At 33.6% G+C, this 17,377-nt stretch overlaps 1 protein-coding gene and 2 pseudogenes across 1 annotated transcript; 2 read left to right on the plus strand and 1 right to left on the minus strand.

Moving 5' to 3' along the window:
* The first annotated feature begins 2,830 nt into the window (after positions 1-2,830).
* Positions 2,831-5,485, plus strand: LOC142624330 (G-type lectin S-receptor-like serine/threonine-protein kinase LECRK2). Its single transcript, XM_075797864.1, has one exon. It carries the CDS (start codon positions 2,998-3,000, stop codon positions 5,374-5,376), a length of 2,379 nt encoding a protein of 792 aa, XP_075653979.1. The 5' UTR covers positions 2,831-2,997; the 3' UTR covers positions 5,377-5,485.
* Positions 5,486-9,045: 3,560 nt separating this feature from the next.
* LOC142623980 (G-type lectin S-receptor-like serine/threonine-protein kinase LECRK3) lies at positions 9,046-12,099 on the plus strand (annotated as a pseudogene).
* Positions 12,100-14,168: 2,069 nt separating this feature from the next.
* LOC142624315 (amine oxidase [copper-containing] alpha 2, peroxisomal-like) lies at positions 14,169-17,084 on the minus strand (annotated as a pseudogene).
* Positions 17,085-17,377: the final 293 nt, after the last annotated feature.

Consider the following 17,377-nt stretch of genomic DNA (forward strand, 5'->3'; position numbering starts at 1 on the left):
CAAATAAAACCGAAGTAGACTAAATAGAACTGAATGGAATGAAGTGGACGGAACAAGACCAAGTGGACTAAGTAGGACTAAAGAGGATCAATGTAGGCCAAATAGGATTGGAATGGATCAAACTGGTCAAACGTGTACTAAATAAGACTAAAGTCGACCGAGTAGGACCGAATAGGATCAATGTGGACCAAATAGGACTGAAGTGGACCAAAATGGACTGAATAAAACCAAGGTGGATAGAATGGACTGAATAACAACAAAGTGGACCGAATGGACCGAGGTGAGCCGAATAAAGACTGAAGTGGACTGAATAGGACCAGAAATTTTTTATTTTAATAATTATAAATATTAGTCTTTGGACACATAAAATATTTTTTTATGTGTAATTCATGATAAATATGAAAAGTATTACCAAAGGGTTTGAATTTTATTATAAATTGTTTTTACCTGTGGTGCTCCTTTTCTTTTTTTACATATATGTTATGTACATGACTCCAATGCAATATGCGAAATTTTTATTAATAAGTAAATTAGACCATATCATAAAATGTAAAAAGTTAATCTATAGTCTACTTATTCAATATTTTGAAACCAAATGGGTTAAAAAAGAACTACTCAACTTTATCAATAGTCTCCTATATTAAATTTTAGTACTATAACAATTTTTTTAAAAAATAATTACATTTCTATCAACATAATTTTGTGAATTTCTCCACTTTCAGATGAAAAAGTATTTCGCTAATACTTCCAAAATGCTTGAATTTGCAAAACGTGCGATTAAAAGTTAGAGAGGAAAAAAGAGAGCTAGTAATAATTAGTAAGAAAAAAATTTAGCTACAAAATTTGTTGTAACTTTAAGCGGCAACCTTACTCAATATATATTTATTGGAAGTGAATTTTGATAAATCCATCATTGGATTATATCTTCTTTCTATATCCTCCATGTTTGCAAAATTTCTAGAAAATTAAAGATCAATAGCTATATCATCAATAAATTATTTAAATTGCAAGTTTTTGTAATTTAAAATTATGCATAAAATATAAGCTTATAGATCATATAGTAAATAATATCCAAGTAACACAAAATTTGACATATGTATTAAGAGTGTAAAGAACATGTAATTCAATGGTTAGATTTTCAAAATATGTAATAATGTCTATTTTATTGAGTAAGGCTATGCTACAACCTGTTTTGTAACTAAACTTTGTCTAATTAGTAATTGCATCAACCAATAAAAAAATTTAGTAAATTTTATTGTAAATATTCACCAGTAAATTGAAAAGAAGTACCATAGGAGATTTTGGGTGATATTCATCACAACCTGAACAAATTATATATTTTCATAATTTTTTAAACAATTCTATGTTATACATTAAAAGTACTCGTTATTTGTTTGTATCTATTGGAAAAAAATTACATTATATTACATTGCTTAGCACCATTTTCAATATTTGTTGCTAAAATAAGCAAGTCCAGCAATATTTACAAAAATATATGGTGTATACAAACAAATGAAGAATTGTTTAATTTGCAATTTTAACAATTTATAATTACATACAAAGCGTGAAAATAAACAGCAAAAAGAATCAGAATGATTTCTAATGATGGAAAATATAGAAACCAATGGTTGTTTAATATAAAATGACATGAGTATTTTTTTTAATTCATTAATATGTAGCAATTTCGGACTTAAAATTTAACTTGAAAATTTATAGCAATATTGTGAGGTCAAAGCCATCCTAAGCCCTCCATCAAGCATAACATAACCTAAAAAAATCAAATTTTATTTTGCATAAATCTAAAATTGAACATTGGAAAATTGCATATTAATTCAATATCTTAATCTATCAAAAGTCAAAGCAGAAAATATTTAGACCCTTCCTTTACATATAGTTTTTTAAAAAGCACCAATCCATTAAAATGACTGAATGGACTGACGTGGATGGAATTAAATCGAAGTAGATCAAAATGCTTGAAAGTATATGAGCACATAAAATCTCACAATATTTTCATGATAACCTTGTGTCATATAAATTAGGTTAATGTATTTTCCTTAAATGTATCATGCGAGAATCTGATTTTTCGGACTATTTGTGAAATGATCTCATGCATCACGTAGAAATCACATCTAGATTGTGAATTGGCACTCTATTACATGTTCACGCATTTTCAAGCTTCTTGATAACGTTCATGCGTCTTGAATAGGTTACATTTTGTGTTTACTTTTCACTTGTTCTTCATTTATAATTTCATATGTTACCATGCAGTTCATCCTTTTAAAAATTGGGGAAAGGTAAGATAATATATAACTAAACTAATCCAATGGAGACGTCAACTAGGCATCTTCTTATGGTTCCAATGAGACGTTGAATGTTCAAATTCCTCATTCCACCATCGTAACTATCAAATTCTCAATCCATTAATTACCTGTGGTCACCCACATTATACAACCGTTTACCAGGTCTTCGTTATAGTATTCAACACACAGCACTAGTCCCGCAATTTCCTAGAAGCATTGATCTTTTTGAATCATCAAGCCCACTAATCACGATGCCATTGATGATTCATGACTCTTATGGTGCGGTCAATACACTTCACGCGTCAATGTTGAGTTGTCTTTTTCAGTAAAATAAGTCAAAAGTGCGCATTAAAAATCTGACTTTGCACCGTATTTTTATCTGCTTGTAACTGTCAAATAGTACTATCTTTAATTCTTTATGCCAATCCAACTCAGTGGCGGCTCAGGTCAATTCTGCAATCTAAATAAAGCAAGATAACAGTCTTTGACGTTGCTTAAATACTCTAGCGATTTGAGTGTCATGCATACTACTATACTAGCCTTTAATCTTATACTATTCTTTTCTTAATTTTTAATCGTGTCCCAGAATACTTTTTGTCCTCGTATACACGTATAGAATAGATGCACGTAATTTTTGCATTTTCACTAGTTTCCAACTTTTCACATTCTTCCTCATGATCTCTCTTGTTTAGTACCAATGGCTGTTACTAGAATTCTGCTTTGGTCATTTTCATTCATTCTCGCCTTACTTTGCTCAAGCGCTCAGATACAGAACAGTACAACAAAACTGGGTTCTAGCATCACTGCGGGATCCGATTCTTCATGGAAATCTCCCTCTGGTGATTTTGCTTTTGGGTTCTACCATCTTGTCACCAATCAGTACCTTGTTGGTATTTGGTTTGATCAAATTTCAGAGAAAACTCTGGTTTGGTCAGCAAATCGTGACGATCCAGCTGGTAAAGGATCAACCATCAAGTTATTACTCAATGGCCAACTTGTACTCACACACACAAATGGGACTCAGCTTTTCATATGCAATCACACATCTACAAAATCAGCTTCAATGCAAAATGATGGCAATTTTGTATTGCGAAACTCTTCCTCTGGAATCATTTGGCAGAGTTTTGATTTCCCAACAGACACCATTTTATTAGGCCAAACTTTGGTGATGGGCCAGAAGCTGCACTCCAATGCAAATGGCACAGTTGACTACTCCACTGGTCAATATCAGTTGGAGATTCAGCAACTTGATGGGAATATTCTGTTATCTGCGTTTCGTTTTAGTGGTCCTGCTTACTGGTTCAGCGCTACTGCTGGCAATGGCAATGTGAGCCTAGTTTTCAACAAAACCACAGCTTTCATGTATGCTATTTATGTAGAAAAAAATTCAATGGCATACAATATGACAAGCGTAGTGCCCACTCCTATTGAAGATTACTACCACAAAGCAACTATCAATGACAAAGGAAATTTCCAACAGTTAGCCTTTTATAAAAGAAATGGAGCTAGCAAATGGAATGTCGTGTGGGAGGCTATTATTAAGCCTTGCACTGTGGATAATATTTGTGGGGTATATGGCTTTTGCACTACGCCAGATGATAAAATAGTCAATTGCAGATGCTTGCCTGGTTATTCACCTTTGGATCCAAACACTCCTTCCAAAGGGTGTTATCCAAATGTAGTGATGGATTTTTGTGCACCAAATTCTTCGGCTTTGAATTTCACTATTCAAACACTCAATACTGCTGATAACCCAAATCATGATTTTGCGGATTTGGCTAGAATTCAACCAACAGATGCGGATAAGTGCAAGAAGGAAGTGATGGATGATTGTTTTTGTGTGGCTGCTGTTTTTAACAGCGGTAATAATGTTTGTTACAAGAAAAGAATGCCTTTGGTAAATAGCAGAAGAAGCAGCCCTGCCACTAATAATATGGTGGTGTTTATAAAAGTTCCAGTGGAGAATCACGATTTGGGCCCCAAAGATAAAAAGGAGTCCCCATCCAGTGCTGTTTTGTTAGCAAGCTTTCTGTCATGTTCAATATTTGCAGTGCTATTTGCAGCCATTGCTATTTATCATCACCCTTTGGCTCAGCGTTATATACGTGTTCAACTTCAGCCCCCTCCAAAAAGAAAGCCAGTGGAGCTAAACTTGAAGGCATATTCATTCCAAGATTTGCAAGAAGCAACAAATGGATTCAAGAATATGCTTGGCCAAGGAGCATTTGGTACTGTCTACAGTGGGGTTTTAACCTTAGAAGATGAAGAGGTTGAGGTTGCTGTTAAAAAGTTGGAGAAAGTGATTGAAAGAGGTGAAAAGGAATTCTTGACAGAAGTACAAGTAATTGGTTTGACACATCACAGGAATCTTGTGCGGTTGTTCGGTTATTGTAACGAGCAAAGTCACCGGCTTTTGGTTTATGAGCTAATGAAGAATGGGACTTTATCTAACTTCTTGTTTGGGGAAGGGAAAAGACCCAGCTGGGAAAGTAGAGCTGAAATTGCTCTTGGGATTGCAAGAGGTTTGTTATATTTGCATGAAGAGTGTGATACCCAGATCATCCATTGCGACATAAAGCCACAGAATGTTCTTCTTGACAACAATTTCACTGCTAAAATAGCAGATTTTGGCCTCGCAAAGCTACTGATGAAGGATCAAACTCGAACAAACACCAATGTAAGAGGAACAATGGGATATATCGCACCAGAATGGCTCAAGAATGCACCTGTAACTACCAAGGTGGATGTTTACAGCTTTGGGGTTATGTTGCTTGAGACTATCTATTGTAGAAAGCACATGGAATTGCATCCAGCTGATGAATCAATGGATGTGGAGTACACAATTCTAACAGATTGGGTTTTGAGCTGTGTCAGAGCTGCGAACTTAGAAGCCACTGTGAGTCATGATTCTGAACTCTTGAGTGATTACAAGAGGTTTGAGAGGATGGCTTTGGTAGGAGTATGGTGCACATGTTCTAATCCAACTCTACGTCCATCTATGAAGAAGGTTGTTCAGATGTTAGAAGGAACTGTTGAAGTTGATGTTCCACCTCTGATTGATGCGCAAATGTTTTAATAGAAATTTTTATTGTCTTTTGTTTATGTTTTTAGTATCAATTTGCAGGGTTGTGATCTGCAATTTGCAGCATGATCAATAAAACTTCTAAATTCTCTGTTGCTTAAAACAGCTCTGATTGTTTAGAGAGCACCATGTCATTATTATCTAATATTTTAAGTACAAAGCCATGCTTTCATCCAGACAAACAGAAGAATTATGCTAGATACACAATTTTTAGCACAATTTTGTGCCACAACTCGCCATATGGCGAGTTGTGATTAGTAAGATGCTCCGCGACACTAACTATAACTACCGCATGCAATTTTAGTGTTAGCGTGTGAGTGTATTCCCTTATCTCATCCCCTTCTCCTATACATATATATGTGTGTTTCTCAAATAAAAAAAAAAATTCAAACAATATAATAATCAAATAATTACAATCTAATTTAAAAATATAGGATTTATATAATTAGAGGGCCACATCTAAAAAATGTATATTTTATATACAGTTTTAAAATTACAATGGGATCTAATCTTTCAAAGATATTTCCATAATTGGTTCCTTAAAAATTTTTCAGTAGGTGCAATATTTCCATAATCGATTCCATAGGACAATAAATCATGAAAGTTCAATGGCGAACAATTCAACGAGACAGTAAATGACTATCTTTCTTTTGTTTATTCTGTATGCCTCTTTTGGCATCTTATCCCCGATGATAGTGGAGAGCTCACCAATCACCACCAAGAACATTTGCAAATGCAAATGCAAATGCAAATTGATCTTGAATTTCCTACTACTAATCGAATTCCACGGACAAACAAATCATCGAAAGTACAAAGGTGAACAATTAAACGAGATAGTAAATGACTATCTTTCTAATCACAATGATGTTCCATCTATTCCGCACGACTTTTTGGTATCTTATTTCTGATGATAGTCGAGCTCACCAACAAGAACACTTGCCAATGCAATTTCCCATTGGAAAATATTGGCCTTGAATTTCCTACAACTAATTAAATTTCTTGGACCAAGTCCAACTCAAGGATAGTCCAAAGAGGGCTTGCAAATGCAATGGACCATCGGCCTTGAATAATCTACTACTACTCGAATTCCTTGGACCAAGTCCAACAAGGCAACAACTCTTGGATAGTCCAAAGGTTTCTAATGATAACGAAATTGTCTTTATATATTATGACTTTTCTAGCACCTTTTACTTGAAGAAATGGAGTGCACAGTACTGACAATTCCATTATTGAATCATAGTGGGGCATTGGAGATGAGAAAAGTCCACAACGTGATATGTGGTCGCAAATTTTCAATCAACGACTCTAGCACATGGAGACGCGCACACTTCAAGCCAGGGCCACTTGATAAGAGATTTTTAGTAACATTATTTGTATTTTTTGAAAATATATGTGGGTAAAAAAGTATGAGAAAATATGTGTATTATTGTTTAAATACTGAAAATTGTTGTTTAACCAACTATAACTAACAGACCCTCAATGTTTCTTCATAAATGTATCTGTAAATAATCTAGAATCTGTCCCTTTCATACAAATTACCACAATGATAACACAACAAATTTTACCAAACAAACTTGTATCTCAATCTACATTATTTTTTGGGAATTTCAATAAAGACATTTCAACTCAATCTACATTATTTTTGGGGTATTTTCAATTAAGACGCTTCAACTTTCAAGTCTTCTCTCCAATTATTGAATTATCAAAAATAATAATAATAATAATTTAGAAATATTGTGATTCTTGTAAAAACACTTCACATGGTACTATCACTGACATCATGTTTATTTAACCACCTCTTAGTTTGACAATTATGAAAAATGTTGTGGTATTTATGGTTTCACTGGACTTACTGTAAAACTTTGCTAAAATAAACCAAAAGTTCACCAATCACCACCAAAAACATTTGCAAATGGTGATAACCATTCACCTTGAATTTCCTACTACTAATTGAATTCCACGAGATAGTTAATGACTATCTTTCTAATCATAATGAAGTTCCATCTATTCTGCATAACTTTTTGGTCTCACCAACAAGAACACTTGCCAATGCAATTTCCCATTGGAAAAGATTGGCCTTGAATTTCCTACTACTAATCGAATTCCTTGGACCAAGTCCAACAACTCTTGGATAGTCCAAACGTCTACAGTTCAACTAGTAGATGACTATATATATATATATATATATATATATATATATATATATATATATATATATGGATAGTCATAAAAGACTTGAGCTTTCAATGACTTGGGAAGGGGGAAGGAAAGGTGAAAATCTGTGTTTTGTGAGTGTTGTCTCCCTCAATTTTTTTTTAATAACAGTTTTTCATTTTTTTAATTAAGAAATTAAAAAAAAAAAAAAAAAACTCAACATGGCATCAGTAAACGGCAATATTAACAGAAAGGTAACGGAGAACTAAATTAACAAAATCTAAAACATAAAGGTCTGAAATGACAAAACTGAAATTTAGAGGACTAAAATGACAAAAGTTGAAACTTAGAGGGCCAATTTTGAATTTTATCATATATATATAAAAGATAGAAATTCTACTTAATTTAAGTGTATATATGTGTGAAAAAAGTGAATTGTTGGATTGCTAGAACACTTGCAAATACAATTAACCACTGCATTTGAATTTGCTACTGATAATTGAATTCCTTAGACCAACAATTCATTGAAAGTTCCAACGTCTACAATTTTTCTAGCTAGTTTCTTATTCCCAATCACATGCAATACAAGAAATTGCAACCTAAAAACATGGAAACATGAATATAAGGGTCTGTTTGGATATCGCTTATTACTGAAAATTAAAAATATTGTAACAAAATAATTTTTAAATATATAAATAGTACCGTGAGACCTAGTTTTAAAGTTGTTTTTGCTAAAATCTTTACTTGAGAGTCTCATAAACAGCACACAAGATCCACAAAAAAATGCCCAAAGAAAGTCGTAACTGCGTTTCAGTGCAATACAAACAGTCACTAATTAGGCCTATAAAAAAACTTAATGAGAAAGCAGGATTCCATCATTGAATCATGTAGAGGCATTGGAGATAAAAAAAAATAAAAAAAGAAAGAAAAAAAAAATTCCACAACTTTCAATGTTAGCTTGTTTGGCACGTCTCACAGAGTCAGTCAAAACGTGATAGATGGTTGCAAATTTTCAATCAGCGACACTTCAACTCGGAGACGTGACAGACTTGCACAGTTCAAGGTAACCACTTGCACTGTTACTTCATAAATATATCAGTAAAGAATCTAGGATCTAAATTTTTTAATACAAATTACAACAACGTTATCAACAAATTTTACGATAACAAACTTGTATTTCAATCTGCATTAATTTTTGGTATTTTCAATTAATAAGTTTCAACTTTTAAGCCTTCTTTGCAATTATTAAATTATCAATGATAGTAATAATAATAATAATAATAATAATAATAATAATATAGACAAATTTTAATTAGTGTTTAAACACTGCACATGGTACGATCACCTAAATCATGTTTATTTAACAACCTCTTAGGTTGACAATTATGAAAAAGTGTCACTGGACTTTATTGTAAAACTTTGCTAAAATAAACCAAAGTTCCAAGGAATTTTACATGTAGCTCCCTATAAAATGATTTCATCTTATGTGGATTTTCACATCACTTAACAATGGCTCTAAGGAAAATTGTTCCTTGTGTTCTAATACTATTTTCAAATTTCTATGGCTTACATGGCCAGATATCTCCTAACATGAGCATAGGTTCTAGCATCACTGCTGGATCCAATGATTCTTTGCTGTCCCTCAATGGTGATTTTGCATTTGGTTTCTATGCTCTCCAAAGCGGCCTCTACCTTGTTGGGGTTTGGTTTGATAAAATTCCAGAGAAAACACTAGTTTGGTCAGCCAACCGTGACAGCCCAGCAGAACAAGGATCATCAATCCAACTGACTAATGCCGGAGCTCTTGTATTCACATATGCTAATGGGAGTACTCTACAAATATATAGTGGAGCTGCTGCAAGTTTAGGCACCATGCAAAATGATGGTAACTTTGTCTTAAGAGATGACAGTTCAAGAATCCTTTGGCGGAGCTTTGATTCACCAACAAACACACTCTTACCGGGTCAAGTTCTAGACCAAGGCCAAACACTCTATTCCAATGCAATAGGAAGTTCAAATTCAACTTACTCAACAGGGGATTTCATGCTGTTAATGCAATTTGATGGAAACTTGGTGCTCTCTGCCTATCATTTTGCTGACCCAGGTTATTGGACCACACAAACGTTTGCAGCCAATGTGAGCCTAGTCTTTGATAAGAGTGCTTCCTTGTACCTTGTCAATGGTACTAAGGATGAAATTCACTCTATAACAAAGAACCTTTCAAGCCCAGTTGAAGACTACTATCATCGAGTAACAGTTGAAGATGGTGGCAATTTCCAACAATATATTTACCATAAAAGAAATGGCAGTGGATGGAAAAGGGTGTGGAGAGCCAATGATGACCCTTGCTTCGTGAATTCTGTATGCGGCATATATGCTATGTGCACTTCTCCAGATAATGAAACAGTGAGCTGTAGTTGCTTGCCGGGCTATCTGCAGGTAGATCCAAGGGATGTATCAAAAGGATGCTACCAGGAAAACATGGTGAATTATTGCGCAGACCCTTCAATGAGGAATTTTAGCACAATGGTAATATAAAGATTATTTCCATTATTTGGATTTATTTATATAATAGTAATAGTGATAGATAAATACCCATCCTATTAAGAGTCGATTTTTAAACAGTTAATTGATAATTTAAAATGTCAATAAGAAAAAATTTTGAGGTCTATTTTTAAACTGTTAATTGATATTTTAAAATGTCAATAAGAAAAAAATTTGAGGCATCCCTTGACTAGTCTTTTGAAGAAACCTTTGTTCCATCCAAGGCTTTCAAAGTTGTAGGCTATAGACTAAAAGAAGTCCTAATACACTAATTTGCAATAAGTTTTTTCCATAGGATTTGATTGTATAATTCCTTAAGTGCAGTACAATAAATTTCTAAACTAAATTTATGCACATAATTGTATTGAATTTAATTGTTTTTGGAAAAAAATATCACTGTTTGTGTTTAATTGTCAATATAACTAGTGTTTGAATAATATCAAGTAACCAAATGTACTCAGCTAAAAACCAAAGTTTTGCCATTCTCTACAATTCAATATGGACAGAAGGTATGTTTTATTTTTCTTATGCTGTCTTCAATTTCTCGCAGGTAATTGATGATGCTGATTTCCCACCTGATATTAACAATGGAGATTTGGGTGAAGTAAGAAACGTTGATGTGGAGGGATGCAAGAAGGCTGTTATGGATGACTGTTATACCTTGGCTGCTTCCTGGATGAATTCAACATGTATCAAGAAGAGGATGCCTCTGTTAAATGCAAGAAAAAGTGCTTCCTCCAAAGGCAGAGTGGCATTTATCAAGGTGCCTAATAAGAAGAAGAGTGAGCCAAGTCCTCCAAAGAAAAGGAAGAAATTTGATACACGGCTTCTTTTGGTGATTGGCCTTATAATAAGTGCTGGTTTTGCTTTCTTGTTTGGAGCACTTGCCTTGTACTATCATCCAGCCTTTCGAAATGTATTGAAGAGATGGAAGTCATCAAGTGCAAAGACCATTGGAATTAACTTTCGAGAATTCACATTGCAAGAGCTGCGTGAAGCAACAAATGGATTTATTAAGATCCTTGGTCGTGGTGCTTCAGGAAGAGTTTACTGTGGTAGTCTAACTTCAGAGGATACCAAGATTGATATTGCTGTGAAGGAGCTAACAAAAGGCACTGAGAAAAGTGAGAAGGAATTTACAACAGAGCTGAAAATAATTGGTCGTACGCATCATAGGAATTTGGTAAGACTATTGGGATATTGTGTTGAGAACGATCAGAGACTTTTAGTATATGAGCTAATGCCAAATGGAACATTGTCACATTTTCTGTTCAAGGAGGGAGAGAAACCAACTTGGCTTCAGAGAGCTGAACGCTTGAAATAGCTAGAGGTTTACATTACATGCATGAAGAATGTGAGGCTCAGATCATACACTGTGACATGAAGCCCGACAATGTGCTACTTGATGTCAAATATAGTGCAAAGATATCAGATTTTGGACTATCCAAGCTATTGAATAAAGAGCAAACTCGAACTGACACTAATGTTAGAGGCACCATAGGATATATGGCACCAGAATGGCTTAGGAGGGAACCTATAACTGCCAAAGTGGATGTTTACAGTTTTGGTGTGATGTTACTAGAGATAATTTGCGGAAGAAGGCACATAGAATCAAACCGGGTTGAGGAGGAGAGTGAAAAGGATGATCTACTACTTTCAAATTGGGTTCTAAGTTGTGTGATTTCTGGGAAGCTAGAGATGGTGGTGGGACATGAACCCGAAGCATTGAGCGATTTCAAGAGGTTTGAACGAATGGCCTTGGTGGGATTATGGTGCATTAATCCGGATCCGATTCTCAGGCCCTCTATGAAGAAAGTGACACAAATGCTGGAAGGAACAGTGGAAGTTGGGATACCACCGCAGGTATATGATTATGTTTCAAACTATCGAAAGTATTAGTTTGTTGATTGTTGGCTTTCTCTTGTACTCTAGGTCCGGTTTATTATGAGCCAGCCTTGTACCCCTGTTTTTGTAGTATGAATAAAAATGAGATAAGATGAGTGGGAATTTTAGTACCAATTTCTGTGTGTTATTTTTGTACTTGTGTGGTTTGTTTTTGAGTTAATTGTCACGAACTTATTCTGAATATCCCTCATCGTGACCAGGCTAGTGACTACCTCTTTTACTCTGCATAAACTCGTTCAGTTTGAAAAGTTCTCAATGCAGTTTGGATGGGAAATGGTTTACATGGATGCTTGGAAAATGTAACTTGGACATTAAATTAACTATCAGATTTTGATAATTTCTTGCTAATTTTTTTTAAAAAAGAGGATGTTAAGGTCTGTATTTTTATAGTTACAGCTTATAAATTTTGCATTTTTTGGGATGAACAACAAATATTAGTTTTAGTAGTAGTAAGAATCCTACTCTTTTGTCTTACGCTAAATGCTCAATTTGACGCTCCACCAACCATTTTCTGCTACATGTCTCCTTTTTTTTTTTTTTTTTCCCCAGTTCTCAAGACTAATGGAAGTCAATCTATATCTTTCATCTACTTTCAAGCTTGAGGTCCTGTTTTAATATTTCATTACTAGTACTCCCTCGTATTAACTTGTACACAAAATATAGCCCAAAATGGTATCTAAGGCTTCATCTTTTATTTGGACTCATTATTCATTTTATGACTACTAGTATGTAACACATGCATACGTATAGATACATTTAATATTAAACACAATATTTATCATAAAAATATAAATAATTAGTCAAATTATTATTTTTTTTTAAAAAATAAACGTAATTAGTCATATTAAAATTCTTACATAAATTTTATACTACTTATGATCATTTTTTTTTTCTTCTAACTTTTGATAAGATGGCACATGTGGTGATCTTTGTTATGTGGTGATTTTTATTGAGTATATGTGACTGGTTTTTTTATTTATAATTGTATAAATTTAATAATTCATTAATATTAGATTCTTAGTATTTTGCACTCATTAACTTATTTAGCACAAAAATTTTAAAAAAACTTAAGTGAATATATGGCACAAACTTAAGTAGATAATTATGGTATGGTCCCCACATAAATTTAGACATATGGTACAAAATTGGATTATAATAATTTAGACATATGGTACAAAATTGGATTATAATTTCAAATTCTAATGACTTCCTTTGAGCTCTGTCTATTAATATATATAGATTAGGATTTAAATATTCAGTTTTGTGTTGGCAACCTCGTGATCGTAAACTTGTTTATTTATATCTCTTAGACTCTATAGGAATGTTTAGACAAGTGCTCAAGCTATTGGTATTTAGCGTGCATGAGTAGGATTTTAAATTTATTCAAGCTATTCAATGCTTAAGACTTTCGACCAATCAAAACTTAAGTTTGACAGATTGAACTGTGTACATGCAGAATCATCTTTTTAGCCCACCAGTCCACTTTGTGATTTTGGTTTTCTTCCTACTTGGTCTACTTTATAAGTAAACCATAATGCACATTCTTCTAACACTTTAGAGCTACTCTTCTGAGATCTAAAAGATTTTGTGCCTACTGCTCTTAAAGTCACTACTAGTGTTTACTCAAATACTATTTGAACTAGTAAATCTAAAGTTGCTGCTCTCTAGATATCAAGTGTATTGGATTCAAATTTTTAAAGGAATATTGAAGTCGATGATTGGAAGTTCACATTGCAGTGGATTGCTATTAGAGATATCAATGGATCTGAGTAGAGAGTGAGAGAAGTGACTCGTCGTAAAAGCGTCACTTAAAGGACGATAAGTTTAGTAACTATAGTTGAGTTTACAAAGATTAGGGCTATTTAGTCTATAAACTTCTATAGTTCTATTTGATAGTAAATCTATTCACCTTGGGATTGATAAGGTTAAGTTTCCTTAGGTTTTCCTAGGAAAATATTTTGTTTCACGGGTTTCTTGAGTCATGTCTTCTTTAAATTTCCACACTTACATGATAGTGATGATTATCTGTTTAACCTGAGGCTTTTATTATTAACCGAATAATAATTAAGTCGGTCTTAACACTGATTAAATACTATAATGTAAAATCTACAAAGATAATCAATGACAAAGGATATCATTATTGAACTCCTTTATTTACTACAACGTAATGTAAAATCTCATAGTTAGTTGGTGCAGTTAGGCCAGTGTACAATATACAGAGCTCTTGTTTTAAGGACTGGATTGCTATCAAAGAAATTGGTTGGCCAGAGCTCAAACCCAACGCCAAAGGTTGGCATCACTAGAAAATCTTCCTGGCAAGGCACATGATGAAATCCAATGGTGTACCATAATACTATGTCCTTGTTTTCAATTTTCCTATTCTTGTGCATTCATATACCAAAAAAAAAAAGTGCATTAGAAAACATTGGTCACAATTACCGCAATATCTTGTTGGGTTTTGTGGAGCCTAGTTGTGTTTGATTCGGTTGATAACCCGACCCAACCCGAATAATGTTGCGTGGTTTTTTAATGGGAGATTTTCTGAGGCTTAGTCCATGGAGCGGAGGCTTGGGCTGACAGGATATAGAAAAACGTTTTTTTGATGATTAGGGTTTTTTGTTGTTGTTTTGAGGGAGAGAAAAAAGATTATAGCTGCAATTTGTATTTTTTTTCCCTGATAATGGTGAAATTTCTGCAACTCCGTGGACATAGGCAAATTGCCGAACCATGTAAATACTATCTTTTGTGTGTGTGATTATTTTTCTATGGCATGTGTTTTCCCTATTTTCTGTTTCTCACAAGTTAAGAATTTCGTGGTAATTTTCCTACACATCTATCCTATAAAGTTCTAGCCGGCAAACTTTAAAAGAGGTATAGAGGATTTTTATTCATCATATACTACCTGAGGCTCCAAACTGCTTAGGTATTGTCTCCATGTCTCTGATCAGCATAAAGTCCTCCTGCCCATTTTTCAGACTTGTTTTACAATGTAACCCACACATGATTATTAGTGAAGGCTCCCTGAATTTGTAAATAATCACCGTATGACATGAGAGGGTGTGCCACTGATCCTGGAATTAGACGATAACCAACATTGTTCCCAACATTTGTTTTCTTATTAGGGTTCACAACTACTAGTTCAGCTTGTTTCAAGCCAAACTGAATTCGAGCATCAGATTCAGTTTTGGCAGTTTCACTCACTACTGTCCAATAACTTTTTCTTGGCAAGGTATGGCTAGTTACTTTCATTGTTTCCAAATTGTTTTTGACAAAGGAATTGACTTTACCATCCACGTCGAGGTCAAGATAGTATGTCAAGAAGTGGTCATGGTACACACCGATAGTGCTTTCTGCTAGCAATGTGCCATGCACATTCTTCTTTATTTGATCTATGTGAGTATATGTCACACCCTTCACATCTAGAACTCCTGATATTCCAACCTATTAAGATAATTTGAGAAGGGCTCATAGTAAGAGACAAAGAAATCAGTATTGATGTTACCATTTTACTCAAAGTTTGTGAGGTAGGGAGACATACCATTAATTCATAGGAGCTTGTTATGTATACTAACACCTCATTTAGTACAATTTTTTTTTTTTTTTTGGGTTTGATGAAGAAAAAAAGACAGTAAGTCTGAATTCACAATAAATTTTACAATTGTTGCAGTGAGAGATTGTGATTGATGTAAAAAAAAAAATTATGTCAGTTGTAAAAATTTACTACCTCAACAGCTGTAAAATTTGTTATGAGATTTATTGGTGATTGTAATATTTTTCAAAAAATAATTCTCAAGTTGATAAAATACCCCCAATTTAATGGAGCCACTTGGCTTGAATTCCCAATCAATAATGTAATAATAGTTGCCCACTATTGCGACCATCCTCACCACTAGGCTCACCTCTGGCCTAACTTTCGTAAACTGCAATACTATATAATTTATCTATATCTATATATTACTAAAAGTTGAAGCGTGACATTTATTGCTACTGAGCTCTTGTTGCGTCACCTCATCACCACGTCATTCGCCACATAACTATTATTTATTATTTATCCATTTTTTTTACAAATATATATATATATATATATATATAAATAGATTATTGACTTTACATATTTATCTTTATCAATTTTAACATCTATATATATGTAGGGACACGATTTTCAAACCAGCCAAAAATGTAAGGGATCTTGGCCTTGTGAACCTAGTACAATAAATTTGTAGAGAGTAGGTCAAAGAGTTAGGCTTTAGTGCATGGATAACAGTTAATATGGTTTTGGATGATGAGCCAACAAGAATTGAACCCAGTTTGTGCAAGAAAGTTTGTCCTCGGCACAATCTGAGGAGCTCTGTTCTAGTATATATTGGAGGACAATAGCTACAGGAGTTGTTGAGATTGTTATAGTGCTTTCTCTTTTTCTTTTTTCCATCCTCTCCCTTCTCTGGGATCTCTACCTTTATTTCTATTACATCTCTTCTTTCATCCTTACCCTACACGTGGATTACATGTGGACAGTTGATGGTTTATACTGATACTTGTCCCATCAACCCCCTCTAAAAGTCTTCTGGGATGACTGTAAGGCTGCCATAATACTGTTCAGAGGTCACTTCCTCATTAATGCGGTGGTAGCAGCATTTTTTTAGATATTTTTGAGTCCTTATTCCTCTTGTATGTTCATGATACTGGTTGCTATCATTAGAACTTCCTGAAAGGTTATCCTTGATCATTAGGATCTATACCAGATTTGCGTTTAGCTTTATCCGAGGAGATAGTACTCCTTGGATTCGGACCACCCATGCTTCTCGGCCAAAACCACATGCTCTCGGCCAAATCCCAAAATCCATGACCCTATATATATATATTTCTTTTTTATTTCCAATTTTCCTATAATTTTTCTTACATTCACTTTAAAATATATATATATATATATATATATATATATATATATTTACACTTTTTTCAACTTTTCTTATTCTCTTACCTTTTCATCTTCCCACTACCCTTTACTTTAATATTACTATTTATCTTTCTCTTCATCTTCCTTTATATGTCTCTTCTTATCCCTTCTCTCTTACTAAAAATTTGTCACTTTTTTCCATTTTTGCGTAGTTTTCTCTCACAAAAAGGTTCTCTCTCTCTCTCTCTCTCTCTCTCTCAATGTTTTTGGTGGATTTTTATTTTTTATTGCATCTCCGCTTTAGGTTGATAAATTTTTGTATTTTTAAGAACTCTAATTTAAGTTGATACGATTTAATTTTGTGTTTTAAGTTATTATTATTATTATTATTATTATTATTATTATTATTATTTTGCTCTTTGATTGTTAAATTTTATCCAATTATATTATAAAAAATTAAAGATAGTAGATAAAAATAAATTAGTATTTCATTAC

Source organism: Castanea sativa, chromosome 2 (genome assembly GCF_040712315.1).
Source record: "Castanea sativa cultivar Marrone di Chiusa Pesio chromosome 2, ASM4071231v1".
Lineage (NCBI taxonomy): Eukaryota > Viridiplantae > Streptophyta > Magnoliopsida > Fagales > Fagaceae > Castanea > Castanea sativa.